Source organism: Polistes dominula, unplaced genomic scaffold, assembly GCF_049000335.1.
Source record: "Polistes dominula isolate Pdom_NZ unplaced genomic scaffold, Pdom_raw_medaka contig_32, whole genome shotgun sequence".
NCBI classification, from domain to species: domain Eukaryota; kingdom Metazoa; phylum Arthropoda; class Insecta; order Hymenoptera; family Vespidae; genus Polistes; species Polistes dominula.
The window spans coordinates 1,971,831-1,995,017 of NW_028300880.1; the positions used below are offsets into that span (position 1 = coordinate 1,971,831).

Consider the following 23,187-nt stretch of genomic DNA (forward strand, 5'->3'; position numbering starts at 1 on the left):
AAAAAAAAAAGAGAAAAAAATCAAAAGAAAGAAGAAGAAGAAGATAAAAAAAAAAAAATATTATCCTCTACACACCTCGAACTATCTCGACAAACAGTCGTTTCTGTCGAGTCTAATCTCACGAACGAATCATCACGACGCGATCATCGATGATTCAATTTACATTCGATATTACATTTTTCTTTTTTTTTTTTTGGTTTATTTCATTCAACATTTATATTGAATTTATTATATTTTAATAAATATTATATAAATTATTTTATACAATTTTTAATTTGTTTTTTTTTTTCATTTATTTTTGTGTGTTATTTAAATTAATGAAGAAATGTTGATGATGTTTTAGTGTTAATATTTGAGTACAGTGTTTTACGTGTGATTATGAAGATTTAAGTGATATGTATTTGAATTAAATGAAATTGCTATTGACATGATCAGATGTCAATGTCAGATGAAATGATTTTAAATGTACGATAAATGATTTTGTTTATTCATTATGTCGGAAGAACGTACGATTAGTTCGGAAACTTCGAAAACTGGAAGTAATGCTGTTGATCTTTCGAAAGTTTCTTTTAGTATTGAAAGATTACTTGCACCTATTGTGAAACCAATTAACGATGACAATAATTTATTGCAAAGGGCACAGTTTTCTTTACGTGTTTGCAATTGTAAGTATAATAAATAAAATTATTCAATATAATTAAAGTATATTAATATTTTGCTTTTTCTCAAGAGGGTGTATAAAATGTCAAATACATTTTTGATGTGTCTTTGAATAATCTTTGTTAATATTAATAATAATTTTATGTTTATTTTGATACAAAACTTAAGCCCTTTTAAAATATCGTATTCTTCTTTTTCTTTTTTTACTATCCTGTATTTAATATTTTAAATATCGTCGTGTAACTGTAATTACTTTTAATAATTAATAATTTTTTAATGCAAGTATATTTGTTATTAAAAAAATATAAATTTGTTATTAATAATTATTTATTTAGAAAAACAACAATATATTAAACACACGTTGTTATTTATTAATATTTGATATTTAAAATAATATTAAATATTTTATATATTTCATATATATATATATATATGTATATATATAATTGTATATATTATTATATATTAATAATATAATAATAATATTAATATATAATATATATTTATATTGTTTTATATTATTTTATTTTATTATTTATATTATTTATATAAATTATTAATTATTAAAATTATATAAATATATATTTTACATTATTTTATATATATACATAATAAATTAATATATAATTTTGTTATATATTAATATAGATGTTAATAAATTTAAATTATTTTATAATTTTTTTTTAATTAACAACAAACGATTTACACACAAATCAACATTTTATTATTACTTTTATTTCATATTTTTAATAATATCAATAATATTAAGTCTAATAAATATTAGGTTCCATTAAAAAAATCAAACATTACAATTGTTTAAACTATTTAAATATTTGAATTAACAGCAAATGATTCAGAAACCAAAATATTGGTAAGCCCCGACTCGTCGGTTTCAATGGCGGAAGAAATTGAACTTGATGATACTGATATGGTTTGTTCTACTTCACCTGAACCAGAAATGTGTTATGGTACGTATCCAATTGTTATTTTAAATATTAAACAATGATTATTACAAATTATAATTATCAATATTTTGCATTTTATTTTTTTTCTTTTTTTAAAAGGTGTTTCACTAGTTTTGATTTCTCATTAATTTTGATATGATGTTTTAAATATTCGTTTTATATATTTGACGTCATGTTATTTGGCTAATAAAATCTTTTCGAAACAAGTAGGAAATTAATGTATACGCAGATGGTAAACACTTGTGTCTACCTTGTTAAATCAGCGATGTAATGAAGACATATTGAGAAAAGATGATGATGAAAAGATAATAATTTATAACATTTATAATTCAGTAAATGAAGAACATTAAATATAGAAAAGAAAAAGCAAAATCTGCTTTGAGTACGTGTGTGCATGCGTTTGAGTTTTTTCACACAAAAAAAAAAAAAAGAAAAAAAGTAAGAAGAAAAAAGAAAGGCCAAGCATTTAATTAAACAAATTGAATAAATTGTTTAAATCGATATTCAAAATTATTATCTTATCAGTATTATCTGAAAATATACCTTTATCGATTTAAAATTCATCATCAGTTTTTTAAATGGCATTTAATTATTATTCACTTCTTTGTTTTTTCTTTTTTTGTTTTGTTTTTTTTTTTTTTTTTGATTATACTTAAATGATTATAATTTTATGCTCGATATAATTATTATTTTGTTCAAACAAAAATGTTGAATTAACATTTAAATATATTTTGCAAATGAATAATAATTATATTTCGTTTTATTTTGAATAATAAGAAATAAACTATCATTGAATGTTTTGAAAATGGTGGATGTTACTTAAAACATCTCAATTAACTTAGGTGACCAAGTAATTGATACTAAATTCAAAGTTATCGTTCTTCTAGTAACGAATACGTAAGGTTAGTAAGAAGGAACATGGTTTCACGAGTTTGATCCATTACTTCCTGTGGGCTCCACGCCCACTCAATGTTCCTACTTCTCGTCCACTATTTATCTGTCTCCTGCTAATTCTGCCATGGAAATGCAACTATACTACTTCAATACCTTACACACACTTATCCACAAAAAGACAAAATAAATAAATAAATAAATATATTGAAGAGTACCAATGAATTCTCATGATAGCCATATTGGGGTGCAAATTCAATTCGAATTCTATCGATGAATGGAAATTAAATTTTTAGAAAGCATGTAAATGTAAACAAAATTTTTCATAGAATTTTTGGAAGTTTAAAATTCAATAATTTTATACTACACACACAAAAATCAGACGAGTAACTGTGAATTCTTTTAAGTCAGCCATATTGGTTGCAAATTCAATTCGAATTCTAACGATGAAAGAAAACATTTTTTTTTTTTTTTTTTATAGAAAATATGTAAATGTAAAAAGAATTTTTCATAGAATTTTTAGAAGTTTAAAATTCAATAATTTTACATGTACACACATAAGAATCAGACGAGTAACTATGAATTCTTTTAAGTCAGCCATATTGGTTGCAAATTAAATTCGAATTCTATTATTGCAACAACTTTATTTTAAATATAATTATGATAAGATTGTTTAAATATTTTTCATGAAATATTTGAAGAACAAAATGACAAAAGTATTAGATTCAATACTTCACACGTATATACAAAAATCCTACGAGTATTCGTGAATCTTTAGGTTAGCCATATTGGTTGCAAATTAAATTCGAATTCTATCATTGAAACAACTTTATTTTATATATAATTATAAGATTGTTTAAATATTTGTCATGGAATATTTGAAGAACAAAATGTCAAAAGTATTAGATTTAATACTTTACACGGATATACAAAAATCCTACGAGTATTCGTGAATTTTTAGGTTAGCCATATTGGTTGCAAATAAAACTCCAATCCTATTGAAAGAAAAAAAATATTATAACGAATACTATTTTATTTTTAGAAAATATTTTAATTCTATCAAGATAAAAAGAAACAGTTTATTTAAAAAAAAAATATTTCACAATCAATCGAGATGGAATTGGCAAACAGTATTGAACCAATTATACAAATTATATTTGAAATAAAACATATTCTGAAAAAAATAAAAAAATAATTGGTCGAATGTTTTCAATGTAATTTTAGTTGGTAATAAAATGACAAAGGATTATGGTTAAACGTTTAAAGTATAATTAATAAGATGGTTTAGTATCAAGACCCTCCTCTTGGTAGCATATTCATACGAGAAACTTTAAAGTCGACTAATTTCTACCCGAATTGTGCCGTTTCTCGTGATTTACATGGCGTAATGCTCGGCACAATAAATTCGAGATCTAAGGAAAGGACAATTCTCGTTTGCGCCATGAGCTTCGGACTGAGATATGTGGGACGTCGACGTTCAACCACAAAGCCGTCAACGTGATACGTAAATCTTAAACGAGAACAACTTGAAGAAACGAGAAGAGAGAATAACTATTCCCCTTTCATGCTTGCCCAAAAAATTAATTTCCATATTATTTTTTATTTTAAACCAACAAAATATATTCCAATATCGCAAATAAATTTTTTTCTCATTTCTTTTGTAGTTATGGTTATTAAATTAAATATTTTTTTCATTTGAGAAAAAGATAAATAAAGAAACGAAAATGTCACATTGAAAAATATAATTAACAATTTATATTTTTTCTTTTTTTAATTTTTTATTAAAATAAATTTAATATTTTTTCTTTTAAAATAGAATTTAATATTAAATAAAATTAAAATTTTGTATTATTTTTTTATTTTAAATCTTTCTTATTATTAGATGTATAAACGTATTTTATATTATTATATATTATTATTTTATTATTAAAAATATAAACGTATCGAACGAATTTTTATGTTTGCGATGATCGTCAATTAATAATGGAATTCAACGTTATCAAGGATTTATAAATCAAAATAGAAAAGAAATGAAAATTTATGATATTATTTAATTAAATATCGATACGCGTGTGTTTGAACGTTTCCTACGATTAATTAAAAATGTTAAACGAACGTTTAACGGATGAATAATTAACGATACGTTTTTTTTTTGTTTATTTAAAACAAACATATACGCGAAGTCAAAATACAACGTTAATCGATATTTTATGAAATTAATTAACCATACCATACGTTGTCTTCACGAATCGAAAATTAGGCAAAACTTTTATTGCGTATCTTTTCTCTTTTCAAGATTCTAATGTCATTCATCACCAAATAATTAGAAGACAAGTTCACCGTGGCTCACAGCAATTAGGTAAACTAGAGGGCGTGGTGTTCTATTTCCGCGACGTTCTTCTTCAAGTCTTTTATACTTTTTATACTTTTTTTTTTCTCTCTAAGATTTCTTTCGTTAGTCTTAAGAGTATCTTTTTGCAGCCGTTTATCTCATCTCAGTTTGGTCCCCTCGACACAACCCTTTTCTTACTTCCTCCTCCTTTTCTTCATCTTCTTCTTCTTAGAGCTCGTTCGTCAATGCAACCGAGTCAGAAACTTGACGACAAATGAGCCAAACGTGTTTCTTTCTCCTCTTATACACTAGAGAAAGTACTTCTTCTCTGATATCACACACACACATACACTCACACATATGTATACATTCATATATACATGAAATGTATATATACAAACGTATAAGAGAGGTAGAAATGTGATTTGATACTTTCACACATATACACAGAGTACGAATGCAATTTCGTACGAACTTTCAAGCGAATCAAAGACACGGGTACGATTTTAGCCGCGGAATGACTCCGTCCAGTTTCTACAACATGCCTGAGTTCGAAGTTCTCGAGAAACATGCGAGAAACGCGACAATTACGTCCCCCCATCTGACAATTAGTACCCGGTTAACGTTAACTACGATTTTTTTCTACTGATTTTTCTTTCCTTTTCTTTCTAACGAAATATTTATTACCCATCTCTAAAGCAACCGATCTAATTTTGATTTCATTTATTTGTTTTTAACCTAACTATAATAAAATTATAAATAATTTAAGAAATGTGGGCACGTGTTTTCTCATAGAATCCTTTAATATTTTACTGACAAATATTTATTATTTAATTTATTATCTGTTAGTACTTTTAAACAATTTAATCTGTTTAATTAAGAAGTCTATTACCTAACAAAATTATAAATAATATTTTTTAAAATCTTTAGAAAGTATATTTCTTCACATTAAGATAAGGAAAGTACTTGTAATTGATTATTATTTTTTCCTGTTTTATTTATCAATCATTTTGCAATATCAAATAAAATTTCTCATTCTTCAAAGACTCTATTACCTAAAGAAAAAATTATAAGCATTACAAAATGACTTAAATCTTATTTTAAAAACAAATCTTTAAAAATTATATCTCCCATTAACAGATGCACACAATGTTGCAATTACAATTCAACAACAAATTACAAAAACAAATATTTATTATCAATTTTCATTATCAATGTGTCTATTATTTAAAAATTATAAACAAATATTGTATATAAATAACAGGAATATTAACACGAGATGTGTAAAACTATTGGAATACATAAAAGACGGTTTTACTTTGGATGACGAATGGGCAGATAATTAGAAGATGATCCTCACCGTTTAAGATCTCACAGACTTGTTACCAGAATACTAAAAGAGAACTTGGAAGACATTCCTCATGGTTAAACCGTGAGACTTGTCTTGTACCACCGTCTTGTAACACTTCGGATAAGTATAAATATAAACAAGTTTGTGGGATATAAAGTTTCAAGATTAATGAGGGTAAGGCAATTTTAGGGTAGTTAATTGGAAAGATTAACGATGAACTGCAAACACCCACTTCCAACCCAACCCTCAAACTCCTAACCTCTCTACCCACCTACTTTTTTCTTCAATTTATCAACATTTATCAAAATATTTCATAATAATTCGAATATTGATTATTTGATTAGAAATTCATTGATTGATCGTGTTAATTTGTTTACAGAAGCGTGTACAAGTAGCAGCGGAGCCAATTCTACGACAGGTGTAGAAAGAGAAATTCAAGAAAGAACTGCCAACGCGATTAGCGACGATGAGAGGAAAAAAAGACCACGTACTGCTTTTACAGCTGCACAAATAAAGTCATTAGAAGCTGAATTTGAAAGGAACAAGTATCTAAGCGTTGCGAAGAGGTTGCAACTTAGCAAGACTTTGAAATTAACCGAAACTCAGGTAAATGTTGTCCTTTTTTATCTTTTTTAGTTCTCATAAGAAAATATGTATAACATGTGTAGCAAGGTGTGAGTTGAAGATAAATTTTGAGAAAAAAAGTAGATTAAAAATTACCAAATTTACAGAGACAGGATATTCTAACCAATAAATCGCAATAATGTCTCCACCAACTTCCTCAAAGTACGTCACCTGAAATAGTTTAACTTGCATGCACATCCAGATTTTTTTCTAAGGGAATCAACTTGACTCTAAATTATTAGTTAGTAGTTTTAGTCACGGACCATATGTGTTTAGGCGCCGATAGAATGGCGCCAAGAGGGAGGATTGCCCTTTAAGACCAATTAGCACTTATCCACCCTTCTTCCTTTCATTCATCTAACGAAGAGAGAGTGAACCTTTTTTAAATCTTTTTTCTTCATTTCTTAGAAAGTAATATTCTTTGATGAAAGTCCTTAGACTAAAGAGTTTAAAATCTCGTGATTTTAATAACAAAAAAATATCAAATAAAATCTTATTTTTTGTTTAAAAATATTCCGATAATTATTGGGTTGGGAAGAAAGTAATTTCGGTTTTCTAGTGTAAAACAAAACTCAATTGTTTATTTGTACATTTATTTTCAAAATTACACGGAATTTGTTTCTATAGTAACCTAAAAGTGTCAACTACCAACTTTAAAAGAACAAAATTCTAACATTAACAAAAGAATATCGAAACAAACATAATGCTATCTATTGGTGCAAGCTAAAATTACTTCCTTGCCAACCCAATAATATTCAAAATATCGATCATTTATTTTCAAAAATATTGAAAATAAATTTGAAACAAAAATCATTTAAAAATTGTAAACCCCTCCCCCCAAATAAGATGTCCAAATTATCCTACGTTAAATCTAAAACTTGGTAAACAATTATCCACAATGTTCATTGTTCATTATGTTGATCATATATTTGCTAATAATACTAATTAGAAAATAAAATTAATTGCTTTACGATGATCCCTTAAAAATAATAATTAAATAAGAAAGTGTTGCAAACGTAAAAGAAAGTATCTGAAACAAAATATCCGGTGACTCGATAATTGTTTTTGAAAGAGGTCGAAATATTCATGCAAGAGATCTAGAACGGGACGGATAATTATCCGGAGGATCAGGAGAAAAGGGGGAAGACGATCAGACGACGGATCAGAGGGAAGAAGAAGAAGAAGAAGAAGAAGATGAAGAAGAAGAAGAAGGAGACGTGTCGTACCGCGGACGTAACTGTCACAATATTTCTCAGAGTTAACGAGCCAGCACCGAGTTGTGTTGCCCCTTCTTCTTCTTCATCTTACTCTCTTACTCTTTATGTATTTCTTGATCTCTTGCTTTTACTTTATCTTTCTCTTGCAAGCACGATGTTACATAGAACGTTCCATCGTTTCTTAGCCTTTTCTTCAAGTAAGAATCTTACACAGCAAACCGACGGATGCTATGAGCCATCCGAGGCGACGGACCGGAGAGGCGTCGATTTTTTAATTAGGATATATTACCAACCGAATGTCACGTTTTAAACGGACTGCTACTTCTAAAGATTTCTTCATGAGGGAAATTATCCTCATGTTTTTCTTCTTTTTTTTTTTTTTCATCAATTTTCTTTTTAATCTTGTTTTACATTACTTATACTTCCTAACAGTGTCTTTGATTATAATTTTACATAGTTAAATATATATTTTTTCTGAAGGGTTGTTACTGTTGTGTTTTATATTTCATATTTTTTTACACAAAGCAACCATTGATTAAGTTTCAAGTTTCTTGAAATACTTCCTTTGTTATTGAATATTCTTTTATGTTAAGTTTCATAAATATTTTTGTATAGGTTGTAAATCAAATTTATTTGAAAAAAGAAATCAAAATCAATCAACCCTAATATTTAATTATGTAACTTTCTTTGGTTAAAACAGTGTCTTTGATTATAATTTTACATAGTTTAATATATACGTTTTTTGGGAGGTGTGGTTGTTGTTGTTTTACATTTTATAGTTTTTCACACAAAGTAACTAAGCTTTAAGTTTCTTGAAATACTTCCTTTGTTATTGAACATTCTTTTATGTTAGTTTCATAAATATCAAACAACGATCAACCCCAATATTTTAAATATGTAACTTTCTTTGGTTAATAATCCTAAAATTGATATACAACCTTTTTTTTTCAATTAATCTCTCATATCTGTAAAAGTTCATAAGCAACTTAAACCCTTTAGTGTAGATTTCATCATAAATTTTATAACTCCTGATATATTTGAGATATTCAAAAGATGTGATGATTTCTTTTTGTTTTCTTCATTCATTCATCATCTAACTCTAAAGGAATAGGAGTGTCTTAAATTTTCACCCTTATCTACTTTCCAAAAATGCTATTTGCATTTGATTGAAAGAAGACCATTTCTTGGCCTGTGGACGCAGTTTAATGTCATGCCCGGGACACTTAGTTATATATAAAACAAAGCTCAATTATTTTGAACCTTTTTTTATATAAAACTCATCTCATTAGATGAATATAAATAAAATAGTTCATAATTATTAACATTTGAAGTATTTTAAACTGATGATTACTTGAATGATGAACTCTATGAACGTTATTTTTAATAACAAATTATATTATTAATACAATTGATCTAATCAAATGAACGTGGAGAAGCTCACAAAGAAGCCTCGGTAGCGCAGTAGGCAGCGCGTAAGTCTCATAATCTTAAGGTCGTGAGTTCGATCCTCACCCGGGGCAAATTTTTTTTCTTTTGCTACCCTTTACTACCAGTGGGGTAAGCCAAAGATTTTCTAAGTTTTACTATTAGGTCTTATCTGACGAAAATAAAATGAACCATTCGACCCTCGCTTTCACCCGCCTCGGTAGCGCAGTAGGTAGCGCGTAAGTCTCATAATCTTAAGGTCGTGAGTTCGATCCTCACCCGGGGCATTTTTTTTTCACATTTACATTAAGTCAAAAAATTTTTTATTTTCTTTACAGATTAAAATATGGTTTCAAAATAGGCGAACCAAGTGGAAGAGAAAATATACCAACGACGTAGAATTATTGGCTCAACAATATTACTCGAGTTTGGGTATACCTGCACCTAGGCCAATTTTTGTTGGAGATCGTTTATGGTAAATGAAATTTTGAATAAATAAATCTAAGGAAATCTAATGCAAAATAAAAATGAATGAATATTTTTGTTTACAGGTTTTTTAATTATCCAACACAATCTCAACCAAGTGCTACATTTTTTCCCCAACATTTGACGCCAATGCCTTTACCACCAGCTTTGCCAATCGTACAACCATTACCCAGTAATTTACAAACTGGACAACAATCTACGATTTTTCATAATATTCCTCTAAGTCATCCCACGCATCATCTTACTCAGAGATTAGATTTTAGGCATCAGGAACCTTAAGTTAAATTTATTAATTATTATATTGAAGAGGTTAAATATGTGTGTGTGATAGTGTGTACAGAAATTGTTCATTAGAAAAATTCAATATCACCGTGTTATCTTTTTATAATTGCATTTATATTAAGAAAATATGAATATAAAAAAAATAAATAAAAATAATCTAATTACAATAATTAGAATATATGCATAAGTACAAAAAAAAAATAGAATACTTTTTTTTTTTTAAATCTTTAGTCCAAATCCGAATGTGTGTAGGTATCTAATTGTTAGACATTTTAAAATATTTATAGAAATATTTGTAACTTAATATTCCTATAAGTATTACTAATGATGAATACCAACACAAAGAGTTATTTCATAAAGCGGATGGAGAAGATAAGAGTTTATTAACACCTAAAGTTTTTTCATCATGAGCCGCTTGATCCTGTATAATTTTGGCATATTTTTCATCATCTTGTAGATCCTCTTCTAGCAACATTTCTTGCATTCTTTGCTTGTATCTGTAAAGAAAGTATTTTATACAAGAACATATTTTCACAAATGTCAATGTTTGAAAATGCATTACTCACATTTCACTGTCAGGATTATTTTCTTGATTTCTACATTTGTCTAATTTCTTTTCTATCGCTCTTACAACATCACGTGAAGGTGGTTCCACACATTTAGCCATTGACCTTATTTCTGCAATATTTACATGTAACAATATGTTACTTTATTCGATGACATATTATTGATTATTTTATAACTTACTTCTAACTGCTTCTATTATGCCTCCTAATTGTTCACTTGAAAATAATATATCAGTAACATAATTGTCTAAATTTGCTGATGCTCTGGACGCTGCATGCAAAGTTGCAGCTAAAGCAACTTGGCTTGGTGCATAAATTAAAACACTGTCCGTTAAGAAAACTCTTTCTAAGAATTCATCAATGTGTGGCCTCAATTTCTCTGGATTATCTAACGAAGTATATCGAGTCTATACGGAATACATCATAACATGTTAGCAAATACATCTATAAATTATTATCAGTGATGAACAATCAATACACCTTAATATCGATCATTAATCCTTCAACTGGCCTGAACGGATTGTGAATTGTTAAATTATAATTCAATTGTTGCATAAGTAACAATTCATTGTTAAGAATAATATCTGATGCTTTCTCTCTGTCGCCTTTAATATTAGCAACAAATTGAGATATTGATACGTTAAATTCTTCTACCTGTAAAAATGACAAATACATAACACTGTATATGTATTAATTATAGTCTAATTCTAATTTTACTATGGTATAAAATGATAATTACTTTACAAGCTAAGTACACGCATGTTACCAATATCTCCTTTGGATGATAATCCATTACACTGTTTCTCAAATAAAATCTCTTGAAGTAATGCAGCGCAGTAGCAACTGTAGCTTTGGGCATTGGTGGTGTAAAACGACGACAGAAATCACGCAGTTGTAATTCATAAAATCTAAGTAATGTACGTTCTTCATTGTCTGAGAGAAAATGTGCTTCTCTTTCCTGTGGCTTTGTAAAAAAAAAAAAAAAATTAAATAAAAATGTTAATATTAAAAGTACTTCTGTATTCTGTTTTACCGACAGAGTCAACTGTAAACATGACATTATTATTATTACTGAATTTAAATGTCAAATTATTCGTTTATATTTAGGTATACAACGATGACATTTGAAATTAACGATTTGAACATTAATTTATTTTTATTACTAAAATATACTCCCTAAATTTGTATTATGGAAATAAGTAAGGTTAGGATTTTACAATGAGGTTAGAAACGATAGATAATACAATATGAATAATCTTAATTAATATATAATACTATATTTTTAAGAAAATAATTAAAACTTACAGTCATATTGGCACCATGTTTATTGATGAACTCTGCATTTGTTTTTTCTCTTAAAGCATTTAATTCATTTTCATCTTTAAACATCCAAAATCTTTTTTGCGAACTTTGAGGAAACATTTTCTTATATTAAACGAAACAAAAGAAGAACAAAATAAATTCCAATGAAATTAAATAAAAATGTATAAAAATAATTGACGTCGCCGACAGGTATTACACGTGCTGGCTCGAAGAGTACTATGTATTTCCACGAATATACGCCTAGAGGGCAGCACTGATAATTGTCACGGACATTCAACAAATCGATATAATCGATACCTGTATTTCAAATTTATACAAATTAAATTGTTTTAAATAATAATAATAACCTATATTGTTAAACGATAAAAGTATTTTCTTTTTTTAAATTTCATTTGTTTAATTGCCAACAATATTTTATATAACCTTAAAAAATAAAATTAATCATCAAACTTTTGATAGTTAATCTTAAAACATGCAGTTAATGATTAAACAATAATCAAGTAAAAATATCAAAGAAAAAGCAATAAATATCAATGAATAATTTAAAAATACTAATGTTAAATAATAGTTGGTAAAAAAGAAGAGAAAAGGATTAGGAAGGATGAACGAATACGATGTTTTCTGGCAAACTGGCCGCCTACGCAACGGTAATAAACAAGATCGGCGACAGGAAGAGAGAAAAAGAAAGAAAGTGAAAGGAAGAAAGAGAGAGAGAGAGAGAGAGAGAGAGAGAGAGAGAGAGAGAGATGGTGGAATGAGGTAGAGCCGATTTTAATATGGACGCCTCCCCCAAGCGGTTGCACGTCCGATCTGAAGGGGCGTTCCAACGACCCTTTGTCAACCGACAACGCCGCTGCATCTTATCACGATCGAGACTTGGGATCTACCCGTTTTGCTTCTCCACCTCGTTTCTGAACCCTTAGGCCATCGTTGGCCGTTCGAGCTGCCGCTCGTTCTAAGAGTACTTACAGACCTCACCCATAACTCTTCCTCAGTATTTTTTTTTTCCCATTCTTTTTCTTCTTGTTTCTTCTTTTTTGTTTCTTTTTCTTATTACAGGCTAGTTTACGTTGCTTTCACGTTAGAGGTACTTACACGACTCCTTCCGTTGTTGTCCTCAGTAATGTGTAACCGAGAACTCGGAATATATTGATTTGATCAATCTTATGATCATTGTCGGATCTTAAGTTTCTTTGGTAGATGATATCCAACTAACATTCACTTTACTTACTGTATTTATCATATTATCTTACATCAGTACAAATCATAAACGGTTAATAGCATAAGGAAATCAATGTATAATTTATTTATTCCTTCCTTCGTATGAATTTGATTTTTAAATCAACTTCTGTTCTATTCAAATATTTTCTCTCTTTTTTTTTTAGTTTTAGGTTATATTTTTTGTTGTTCTAATTCGTAGTAATAACGTGATAATTTGTTAAGCAAATTAGGATACATGTACACAGATCTGTATGCATATTGGTATTATATACTTTAGATATATAACTGTACGAAACCCTAGCGGTTTCGCTTCCGCCGAAATCCAAGAAAGGAAGGAAAGATATGGGCTATCCCCGAAAGTGAAGTACATCCGCCATTAATCTAACATTGCGGTTAGCAGCACCCTCGAAAAGTTCGCGTGTTCCACCACCCTTTCCCTTTTATACCAAAGACACGCACGTATGCGAGTACACTCTATATACATACACCCACGTTTCCCAATAATCGCGTTTGCCGTAAGGAAAAGGGAAGTCAAATGGTTTACTCGCCTCGTCCTAATGCAAAATCAATATTCAACTTGGACTACCGAGGTGTGACGGATTAAAGTGGATTACTTTCGGCGTGTTATCCAACTTGCTTACTTCGTCGTAATCAAGAATGACTTTCTCCTATACGAATGAACCACCCCCTCTTTCTTTAACGTCTGATAAATTACCTGGCTAACTGAACAGACATATTCTTACTTTGGTTTACAACATTTAATGTATACTGATTTCTGATACGTTTCTAAACATGACTAATGATTATTTTTTCATTCTTTCCTAACGAGATTTGATCAATATCAATATTTTTATTAATATTTTCAAGCTGAAAATCAATTTCTAAGAAGAAGAAGAAGAAGAAGAAGAATATTTTTTGTTGTATTTTACTTTGGTCTCTGAACTTGTAGCATTTGTGAAAGAACTTTCATGAAATACGTACGTGACCTAGTACATATTGCATGACCGTTAACCATGCCATAGTGGTATCGTCGTTGGTTAACCCGCAAAAAGCGGTATCACGCCTGATTTTAACACTCCTCGGGGCTTTGGCTTTGGCTTGACTGCTTTTCTCACTGCACGCAAACCTTCCGTGGTCAAAACGTCACGTGGCCTGTTCCTCATATGTCAGGACCTTTTGTGTTTCTCTATTGTACTTTTACCTGTATGCAAATCAATTTCTCATGTTTCATCACGTTCATGCAAGTGGATCAAATATTTAACCAATTCGAAGCTCTTGAAATAGTACCACAGTTTCGATTAATATTTTGTAAACTTTACAATTTCATAAAGAATAATAAAGAGTTAAAATTGATTTTGAAAAAGGTTATTTCTAATAACTTTTGATCAACCCTGTATTTGTACCCTGTTGCTACCAGTTTTGATAGTTCGATAATCTCAAGTTGTTTGATAAATCATTATCGACAACGAAACGATTCGAAAATCACAAGTCTTCTACATTCAGATGTAGAACAAAGACAAAGGTAGGCAAATAAAATAAAATAAAATAAAATAAAATAATAATAATAATAATAATAATCATCATAAGAGTAGAGAGTCTGAAGAAGTTCGGGTGCAAAGTTAGCCAGAGGCATAAACGAAGAGAAAGATCAGCAAGCAGTGAAAAAAAGACACCCAGAGAAAGAGAGAGAGAGAGAGAGAGAGAGAGAGAGAGAGAGAAGGACTTAAGAATAAAAATAAAACTAAACAAGAAGAAGAAAAAGAAGAAGAAGACAGCTAGTACCAAGGAAAGTCGAGATGGAAGAAAGAGACAGCAACGAGGTGGGTTCGTATACATGGGTGTATAATTACAGAGGACAGAGAAAGAGAGAGAAAGAAAGATAGAAAGAGAAAGAAAGAGAGTGCAGTGGCTAGACCTACTGCAGCAAGTTTGAACGTTGCCTTGAGGCAAAAGTATACTCCAAATCGGTGAGGCCCCCCGATTCTTTTAGCGATCCTTTTCGCGATCCTTTCGCGACTCGTTCCTAATTCTTATTCGTGCCTCGGGTGAAAAACAGAGGGACGAGGTAAGAAGAATTGCTCTGGTGTTTTTATGCTACCGATTTTTCCCTTCCCATAAACTTTTTTCTTCTTCTTATCTTCAACATTTTCAGGACCCACCTCTTTCTTCGTATTTTTTGATTCTTTTCTTTTGCCCACCCCCTATCTCTCCCCCTTCTAGTTCTCCTTTTTTCTTTTCAGGAATCCTGAATAAAAAATAAAATAAAATAAAGAAGAGTAAATGATACATTTATTGAATAAAATATCGGGATAGTTCAAAAATGCAAGCAGGGTGACTGCATTATGCATGAAGATTATTATCCGTTGGTAGAGTCATTAAGAAAATAGAAGAACTACGTTTGACTTGATATTTTACGAAAGATTTCTTCGATAAATTATCGTGATCGTACGCATACGTACAGAGGATTCTATTATGGTGAAGCCCTGATTACTTTTACTTGATCTCCGTGCGCATATGATGCGTCTTACACGTAAATGTTCGAGCTTGATTTTTTCTTACCATCACCGATACATGTAATATTATTTTTTTCTCTTACATTGCAGCTCTCATCCTCTTCTTCTTCCCTTTCGTTATTATCTCGACTTAATTCGCGAGAACGAGAGTTGTGACCTTCTGAATCCTCTAATTTTGGCTGGCCGCGGTCAGGGCGATAATTAACGAACTATAATCAACGGCCTACTCGACGCGTAACGCAACGTAACGTAACGTAACTGAGAGGGATTCACCTTTTCATGATGTATGCCTTTACCGGGGTGAGTACATTAAGGTGCATACACATTGAACAAATGTACATTATAGATTTTAATCAAACATTTAAACTAACTGTTAATGAACATAATTGATCCTAGTTTGTTGCTTTAGGAATGCAATCGTTAACAAACTAACTGTAATTGAATTTCTATGAAATATATTCAAATAAAAATATGTATTATTTTTCCTAAGACTAAGGACACTTTAAATAACTCAAGATTATCCACATTTGCGGTAATTCCCGTCCTCTAAGGCGCACACAAGTTCGCGCAAGATGGCCGCCGCTTGAAGAGTTCCGATTGGTGACGGCAAAGCGGGCTATTTGAGCGGCGGTTGGTGGTTCAACCAGCGGACCAAGGTACGAGTAATTTTGATCGTGATTATACTAATTTCATAGTATGCCCCTTCTCGGTGGCTTAACCACTCGTGTGGCCGAGTTCACACGAATAACGCCACGAGACAGAAGTAACTTGTGCTCGTGATATGCAACACACTACACGGTGCTTTTATTTCGGAGAAAAACAGAAAAAAAGAGCATTATTTATTTTCCCCATAACGAAGAAGAAAATATTTTTTCATGGAGTGTTTTACATTCGATTATTACGAATCGTAAATTAGAAGTAAATCGTGAGTAGTTTTGTTCGATATCAGGTGGCACCCAATTCCCATTTTATTTGGAACATGAACGATAAAGTAATAACAAAAATGGAATAGACTATGTAACTGTTAACGTGACCAATGGTTGGTGTACATGCATACATACTAAGTTATCATATCAAACTAGTATAATCGTCTCATGTCTATAATCGTTAGCTGTGGTCGTAGTCACGGGCAAATAGGCTCTTCCCTCTCTTTTCATCTGGCAATCTCGCGAGGTTCGCCATCTCCTTTACTTCCTCCCCTACCTTTCTCTCCTCTCTCTCTTTCTCTCTCTTTCTGTCTCACTCTCCCATCCCTCTTATGTTCTCTGGGCTCTCTTCTCTCTTCTCTCCCCGTGGGCAATGAGCGGAGGGAGCCTTGCCGGGTATCGCGCGGTGGGGGCTAAATTACCACAATTTTGTACTTTTTATACCGCGAGGGAAAAAAGAGGATAATTTTTGGTGGAAACGCAACAATTTTATCGGCCGTTGTTATGTGAGATCAGTTGGTGTCTACTGCCGCTACGCGTTACACCTGTCCGTTCTCCTCCTGCGTCTTTCACATACAAAATCTAACTTATGTTACTATTTTTATTATTATTGTTATTATTATTGTTCTAAAAGAATCCCTTTGAATCATTGCATTCGAATGGATTTCATTTCAATCATGGATTCCTTGCTTCAGTCCGGCGCCATTTTGGTAACCTTGGACTTATCATTTGTAGATTTCTTATCAACAAACTTACGATTAGTTCAATTTCATCTATCAATGTAGGTGTTTTATTTGCAATTTTATTCTACTAAGTGTGTTGATCGTAGAAAGTGAAACATGTGATTCGATAAGTGTGATTTCGAAGACTTACCGGTCGCCATTTTGGGGAACGTATACTTTACTCTGTAACCAGAGTTTATGGTCATTGGAAAGAAATGATAAGAATGTGAGTATTTAATATGTAAATATGAATGATTAGAATTTATGAACTGAATATTACACTAATCCTTTATCCATTCAATTTTCTATCGACACTTGTCACGACATGATCAAACCTGACGATGTCAACAGTACTGGGGACACACACATTATCCTTTTTATTTTACTAGCAAATATTCAACACGTTGATATTCTAACGTACTAAACATTAGCCTAGAAAATCTGATAAGATTGACGTTCTAACGTTGATCATTAGTTGGTCGTTGCTACCGGTAGTTAACAGTGTAACTTGATAATACCTTTAAGTTATTCAACAGAGAAACCTGTTTGCTAAGATTAAAAATCAAGGTTTCGTTTGACAGCGTGGGATATAATAACATCGAGGATATCAAAAAATATAAAAAAGAAGATTATTTGAAATAATTATTAAAATCTCGACCGTAGTGTATAGAAAAGATGTTTATCTAAAGTAGAAAATTATTACTTTTACAATAATTCTCTCTATAGAGAAATTGGTTATTAGATTTATAAGATATGAGGAAAAATGTTAGTATATTACAAAAAAAAAAACCATTTTATATAATATATAAAGAAAATTTTTTATTACAGGTTTAAGTATCTATAAATATAATGTAATAACTATTTTTAATTTATTATCTTTATCATAAAGTATTCAGAGAGAGCGGTATCAATTAAACTCCATAAAGTATCTCTAGTCCTGAGATGTTTAAATTCATTACTTATAAATATTCAACGTATCCCAAGATAAACATCTTTCTAGCACGTTGGCTGAATATATTTTTTATTATGGTTATTTGCATTAAGTTCAAAATTGATCTTACATTTGTATTGAGCTCTAACCACAAATATTATCATATTAATTTTATGATATAAGTTTAAATACAATCATGAAACAAAACAATAATCAATCAGAGTAATTGGAAGAGAACCCCATTCATGTTTGTCCAATAACTTAATCTTGTAATTTTGAATTGAACCCTATGTTAGATAAAAACTTCAGTTGAAATGCAATATTTAAGTAATCTAAATAAACTAAATACAGTAGTTAGAAGAGGACAATTAGGGCTGTTATTTTTCCATCTGCAAAATATCTCAAAGTAATTGGAAGAGAGGACCATTAATGGTTGTCCAATACATAATTTTGAATTGGATATTACAACATTATTTTGGATAAAAACTAAAGTGTAATGATAAACAACAAATGTATTGGGATTGTTGAAATTTTGTATTTAGAAACAAAACATAAACCAAATAGAGTAATTGGAAGTGAAGCCCATTCATGGTGGCCCAATAAATAATATTGTAATATTGAGTCCTATATTAGATAAAAACTGAAGTGTAACAATTACATTTATTAAACCCAAATGAACCAAATACAGTAGTCAGAAGAGGACAACTAAGGGTGTTGTTATGTTTCCATCTACAAAATATCTCAGAGTAATTGGAAAAAAGAAGACCATTTATGATTGTCCAATAAGTGATCTTGTAATCTTCAATTGAACCCTACATTAGATAAAAACTGAAGTGCAATATTTAAGTAACCCAAATAAACCAAATACAGTAGTCATCCTAATAGGACAATTAGGGGTGTTACTTTCCCTCTTTTACAAAATATCAAAAGTGTTAATTAAACATTTAAAATATTTGCCAGTATTTCTAAAATAATCAAACTAATCATCCTAACAAAGAAACTTCTTTCTGCAATTAATTAAAAAAAAAAAAAAAAATAGAAAGGAATTTGAGTGAGCATATATGAAAAAAAAAATGGATTCTCCATAAAGATGGTAGGATAGAAGTGAAGATACCTAACTCGTTATTGATGCCGAGGGTATCTATCGCTCCCGGGCTTGAAGGACCAACGTCCACGTTCCTTGAAAAAAAGTAAAAAAATAAAAAATATGAAAACATAGAGCAAAAGAGTGAGAGAGTGAGATGAGGGAAACGGGCGAGGGGGAGAAGGAGAAGGGTAATAAAAATGCAAGGGCGAAAAAGGACGGAGGTAAATAACGGTGGAGTAGGCGTGGTTGGCGCGATGCGGCGCCCTCAAAGCATGATCTCTTACCTCGAGGGTGTACCTTTTAAAAACCCTAAGGTAGGAGAAGAACCCTCGAAACTGGGAGCACAAGAGATAAGATCCTCCTAGTTATCGAACTAACTCCTGTTCTTCATCGAAACTCTTCTTCCGTCGGCATACCTTAACTTGGATACAATCAGTCAACCTTGATCAATCAACGCAACAAATCAGAAAGGGAGGGTAAGATTTATTCCTGTTATTTCCTTGGAATGAAGAAATTTTATAGAAGATATTTTAAAAACAAAAAAAAAAATGATGTGTGCAACTTTTTTTTACGAGAAAATATTTAAATCAGATTTAAAAATTGATATTATTTATAAAAATGTGTTAATTTAACGTTTCATAAGATTTTTTCTAAATGTTTAATGAATAAACACTTAATTAACCATACTTTAAAATAGCAACAAATGAGTTTGAAACAGTAACAATAATTATAATATCAACATAACCTAAAAATAGTTAAATTTTGAAAATATAATTACCATTTTCCTGAAAAGAGAAACAAAAGGAAGGAAACTATTAAAAAACTGAGACAATTTGATGTCTCAGATGTTCTAAAATGATTCAAGTAGATTAGACCCTAAAATCATATTAAGAAAACGAAAAAAATAGAAAGGAAAGAAAGAAATAGAGGAAACACTAACGACGATACGATGAACCCGCGGCTACGGAAACAAAGACGTAAGAATGACGGAATATACGGCATTTAAAGGCCCTAATTACAGCCTCTTCCCTGTATCTCGATAGGAAGGAACGTGGTCGTGGCAGATGTGGATAATGATAGCCCAAATCCGCCGATCTGTGTCCTCCTTCAAAGGAAACCGAGTTCCACGGATTCTGGCGCCATCGATCAGACATTTCTACCAACCGTTAATCGAACTTATCGAAACTTAACTTTTCTGATCCATGCCGACGGGATATACCACCTTCAAAATATACACCTTTACATTTCGTAACTGAAAACTTTGAGGTTATGTTTTTTCGATATTTTATTCTCACTCATCACACATCTACGATTATCCAAATTTCTCTCTCTCTCTTTCTTATTTTTTGATTAAATATTAAATTAATATTACAATATATAATTTTGTTTATTTGTTTATAAATAAAATAAACAATTAGATTTGATTAATATCGAATGAAATTTGTTTCTTCGTACGTCTCTATTACTCGAACGAGATTCCATCTATATGCAGATTTACTTTGGGTTTTGTCTCTTTCCTTGAAATTTAATTTTAAGGAGAGTCGTCATGTTTTTTTCTATACGAGGACGAAAGTCTAAACGACGAAGAACCCCGTTCTGTCCACCAAAGGAAAATAAAGGAAAAGAAAAGAAAGGAACCAAAGGAATCGAGAGCCTCTAAAATGCCCGCCCTTCACCTTTACCGGCCTTTAATTACTCCAAAATTTTACGAGCCGCGCGTTCTGTTCTGTCATTTGTTTGCTCAAGCCACGCCGGAAGTTCGAGCTAATTGATTATCTGCTAATTTGTAACCGTTCCCTGTTTAGATCCATGCCGAGTTTATATTTGAAAATCGTTTTGCGACGGTTTCTTTCCTTTTTCCGAAGGACAATTTTTTTTCATTCTCTCCATTTCTCCCCCCTCTTGTCTTCTTTTTCTTTTCATTTTACTATTATCTTTCAAAGTTTCGTTAATTGTTTATACAAGAACAAAAAATGATTCGTTGATAAGAATAATTTAAAACGTTTATTTGTTTACATCTTATTATATTTTAATTGAAATAAAAGGAGAATGAGAATGTTTTATTAAATAATTTATATAATATCAAACAGTTGAACTTATGCGTATGCATAGTGGATTGAGTACTTCAATCAAACTACTACGACCTAGGGGACAACGTAATTTATGGTTGTTATTCATGATATATTTACGATGTAAATAGATGCAAGAGGAAAATTCTTCAGACGTTATAAAAGATAAGAAAACGAACATTCTGATTATCTATGATAAACTATCTTTGACGTATAAGATATCCCAACTATTGCAATTTATCTTGTTCGTATGAAATGATAGAATCCAACAGATTCCGATGAATTATTTATTTTCATGTTAAACGATGATTTAAAATCATTCATATTCCACGTGAAAAATCTTCTCACTTGTTCCTAAAAATGTATTGAATAATTACAAGAAATATTATTGTTCACAAAATGATGCTTAATAAAACATAGAAATACAAAACAAAATCTTCGGCACGATGGGACCTGGCGAGTTATCCACGAAGTTAAGAAGTCAATCATTTTTATAGCATTTCTGAGTTGAACGAGAATAATAAAAGAAAATATTGAATAAAAGAAGAAATGGTTGTATTGAGAAAGCCCTAAGGGCTAACTGGTCTTCATAAGACCTGAGAGAGAGAGCTTTGGGGAGAATGCTCATGGAGAAGCCGATGGGGCCTTACGTAGGACCCCGTCTACACAGGACCCCGCGTAATAACACGGCACCGCACGAAACAAACCGACGAATTAGGAGTTACTACTACTATCGGGGGGTTCTGCGAAAGAGAACTCGACAGACGGACGTACCAGGACGAACCGACAGCTAACCTCATCGAGTTTTAGTCGAGTCGAAAGAACATGAGGAAGAAGATAGCGTAGGGAGGAATGAGGGAGGAGGTGGTGGTGGTGGTTGGATGAGGAGGAGGAGGTTAGGTGGTGAAGAATGGTGAGGGGTTGAGTGTAGAAGAGGATGGATGCTTCGAAAGGGCCCGGCCTCGTGCAATTACGGTGCCTCGGCAAACCCCAACATTATCTCCAATTATCCGCTTGCGTTTTGAGGTTAGGTTTTCGGTACCCCTCGAGGGCCCAACAACCAACAACAGCCACCACGAGGCAACGCGATCCACGAACGTCCACGGGGCTCGATCTTCGCGAAATTTGCCCAGAGACAAGAAAGCCGTTTTTCTACTATACTGTGTTATATATCGAGTATAGAGAAAGTTATAAGAAAAGAGAAAAGAATATCTATGGGTAGAAGTTTTGGGTGTAGTATATATGGTTGTATATGTGTACCTATAGTCGATCCCCATTATGTGGCGTCTGCCGACGGGATCGATTCGAACGTTTTCGTCCTATGTGCCCTTTTTTCGTTTTACCGCAAGGCATATAACACCGCAAAAGGATCAACTTACAATACCCATGTTACTATTCTACTGACCGCTGATCGAATATTCTTTTTTCTTTTTTTTACTTCCTTTTTTTCTAGTCGGTTGGAATGTCTGTTTAGGTTATGTTATATGTTCAGATAAGTTTCATTCACTGTTAAATATTTAAGGTTATGTTACATGTTCAGATAAGTTTGGTTTACTGTTGGATACTCATTAAATTATATTTTTAAATTACAAACAA

The 23,187-nt window shown here is 31.0% G+C and overlaps 2 protein-coding genes and 2 non-coding genes across 5 annotated transcripts; 3 read left to right on the top strand and 1 right to left on the bottom strand.

Moving 5' to 3' along the window:
- The first annotated feature begins 432 nt into the window (after positions 1-432).
- Positions 433-10,230, top strand: LOC107066680 (uncharacterized). The gene is made up of 5 exons (XM_089176748.1): positions 433-665; positions 1,506-1,628; positions 6,579-6,805; positions 9,804-9,940; positions 10,017-10,230. The coding sequence occupies exons 1-5, from the start codon at positions 494-496 to the stop codon at positions 10,228-10,230; spliced, it is 873 nt and encodes a 290-aa protein (XP_089032874.1). The 5' UTR covers positions 433-493.
- On the top strand, positions 9,488-9,560 carry TRNAM-CAU (transfer RNA methionine (anticodon CAU)). Its single transcript has one exon. It is a non-coding gene; the product is annotated as a tRNA-Met (tRNA).
- Positions 9,680-9,752, top strand: TRNAM-CAU (transfer RNA methionine (anticodon CAU)). The gene has a single exon. It is a non-coding gene; the product is annotated as a tRNA-Met (tRNA).
- CycH (cyclin H) lies at positions 10,004-12,350 on the bottom strand. 2 transcript variants are annotated; one of them, XM_015321634.2, is made up of 7 exons: positions 12,105-12,350; positions 11,539-11,763; positions 11,280-11,453; positions 10,981-11,206; positions 10,800-10,911; positions 10,624-10,730; positions 10,004-10,225 (listed from the first exon to the last, which is right to left on the bottom strand). In XM_015321634.2, the coding sequence occupies exons 1-7, from the start codon at positions 12,219-12,221 to the stop codon at positions 10,218-10,220; spliced, it is 969 nt and encodes a 322-aa protein (XP_015177120.1). In that variant the 5' UTR covers positions 12,222-12,350; the 3' UTR covers positions 10,004-10,217. The 2 variants fall into 2 exon arrangements, with proteins under 2 accessions (XP_015177120.1, XP_015177119.1); XM_015321633.2 differs by having other exon boundaries at positions 10,573-10,730.
- Positions 12,351-23,187: the final 10,837 nt, after the last annotated feature.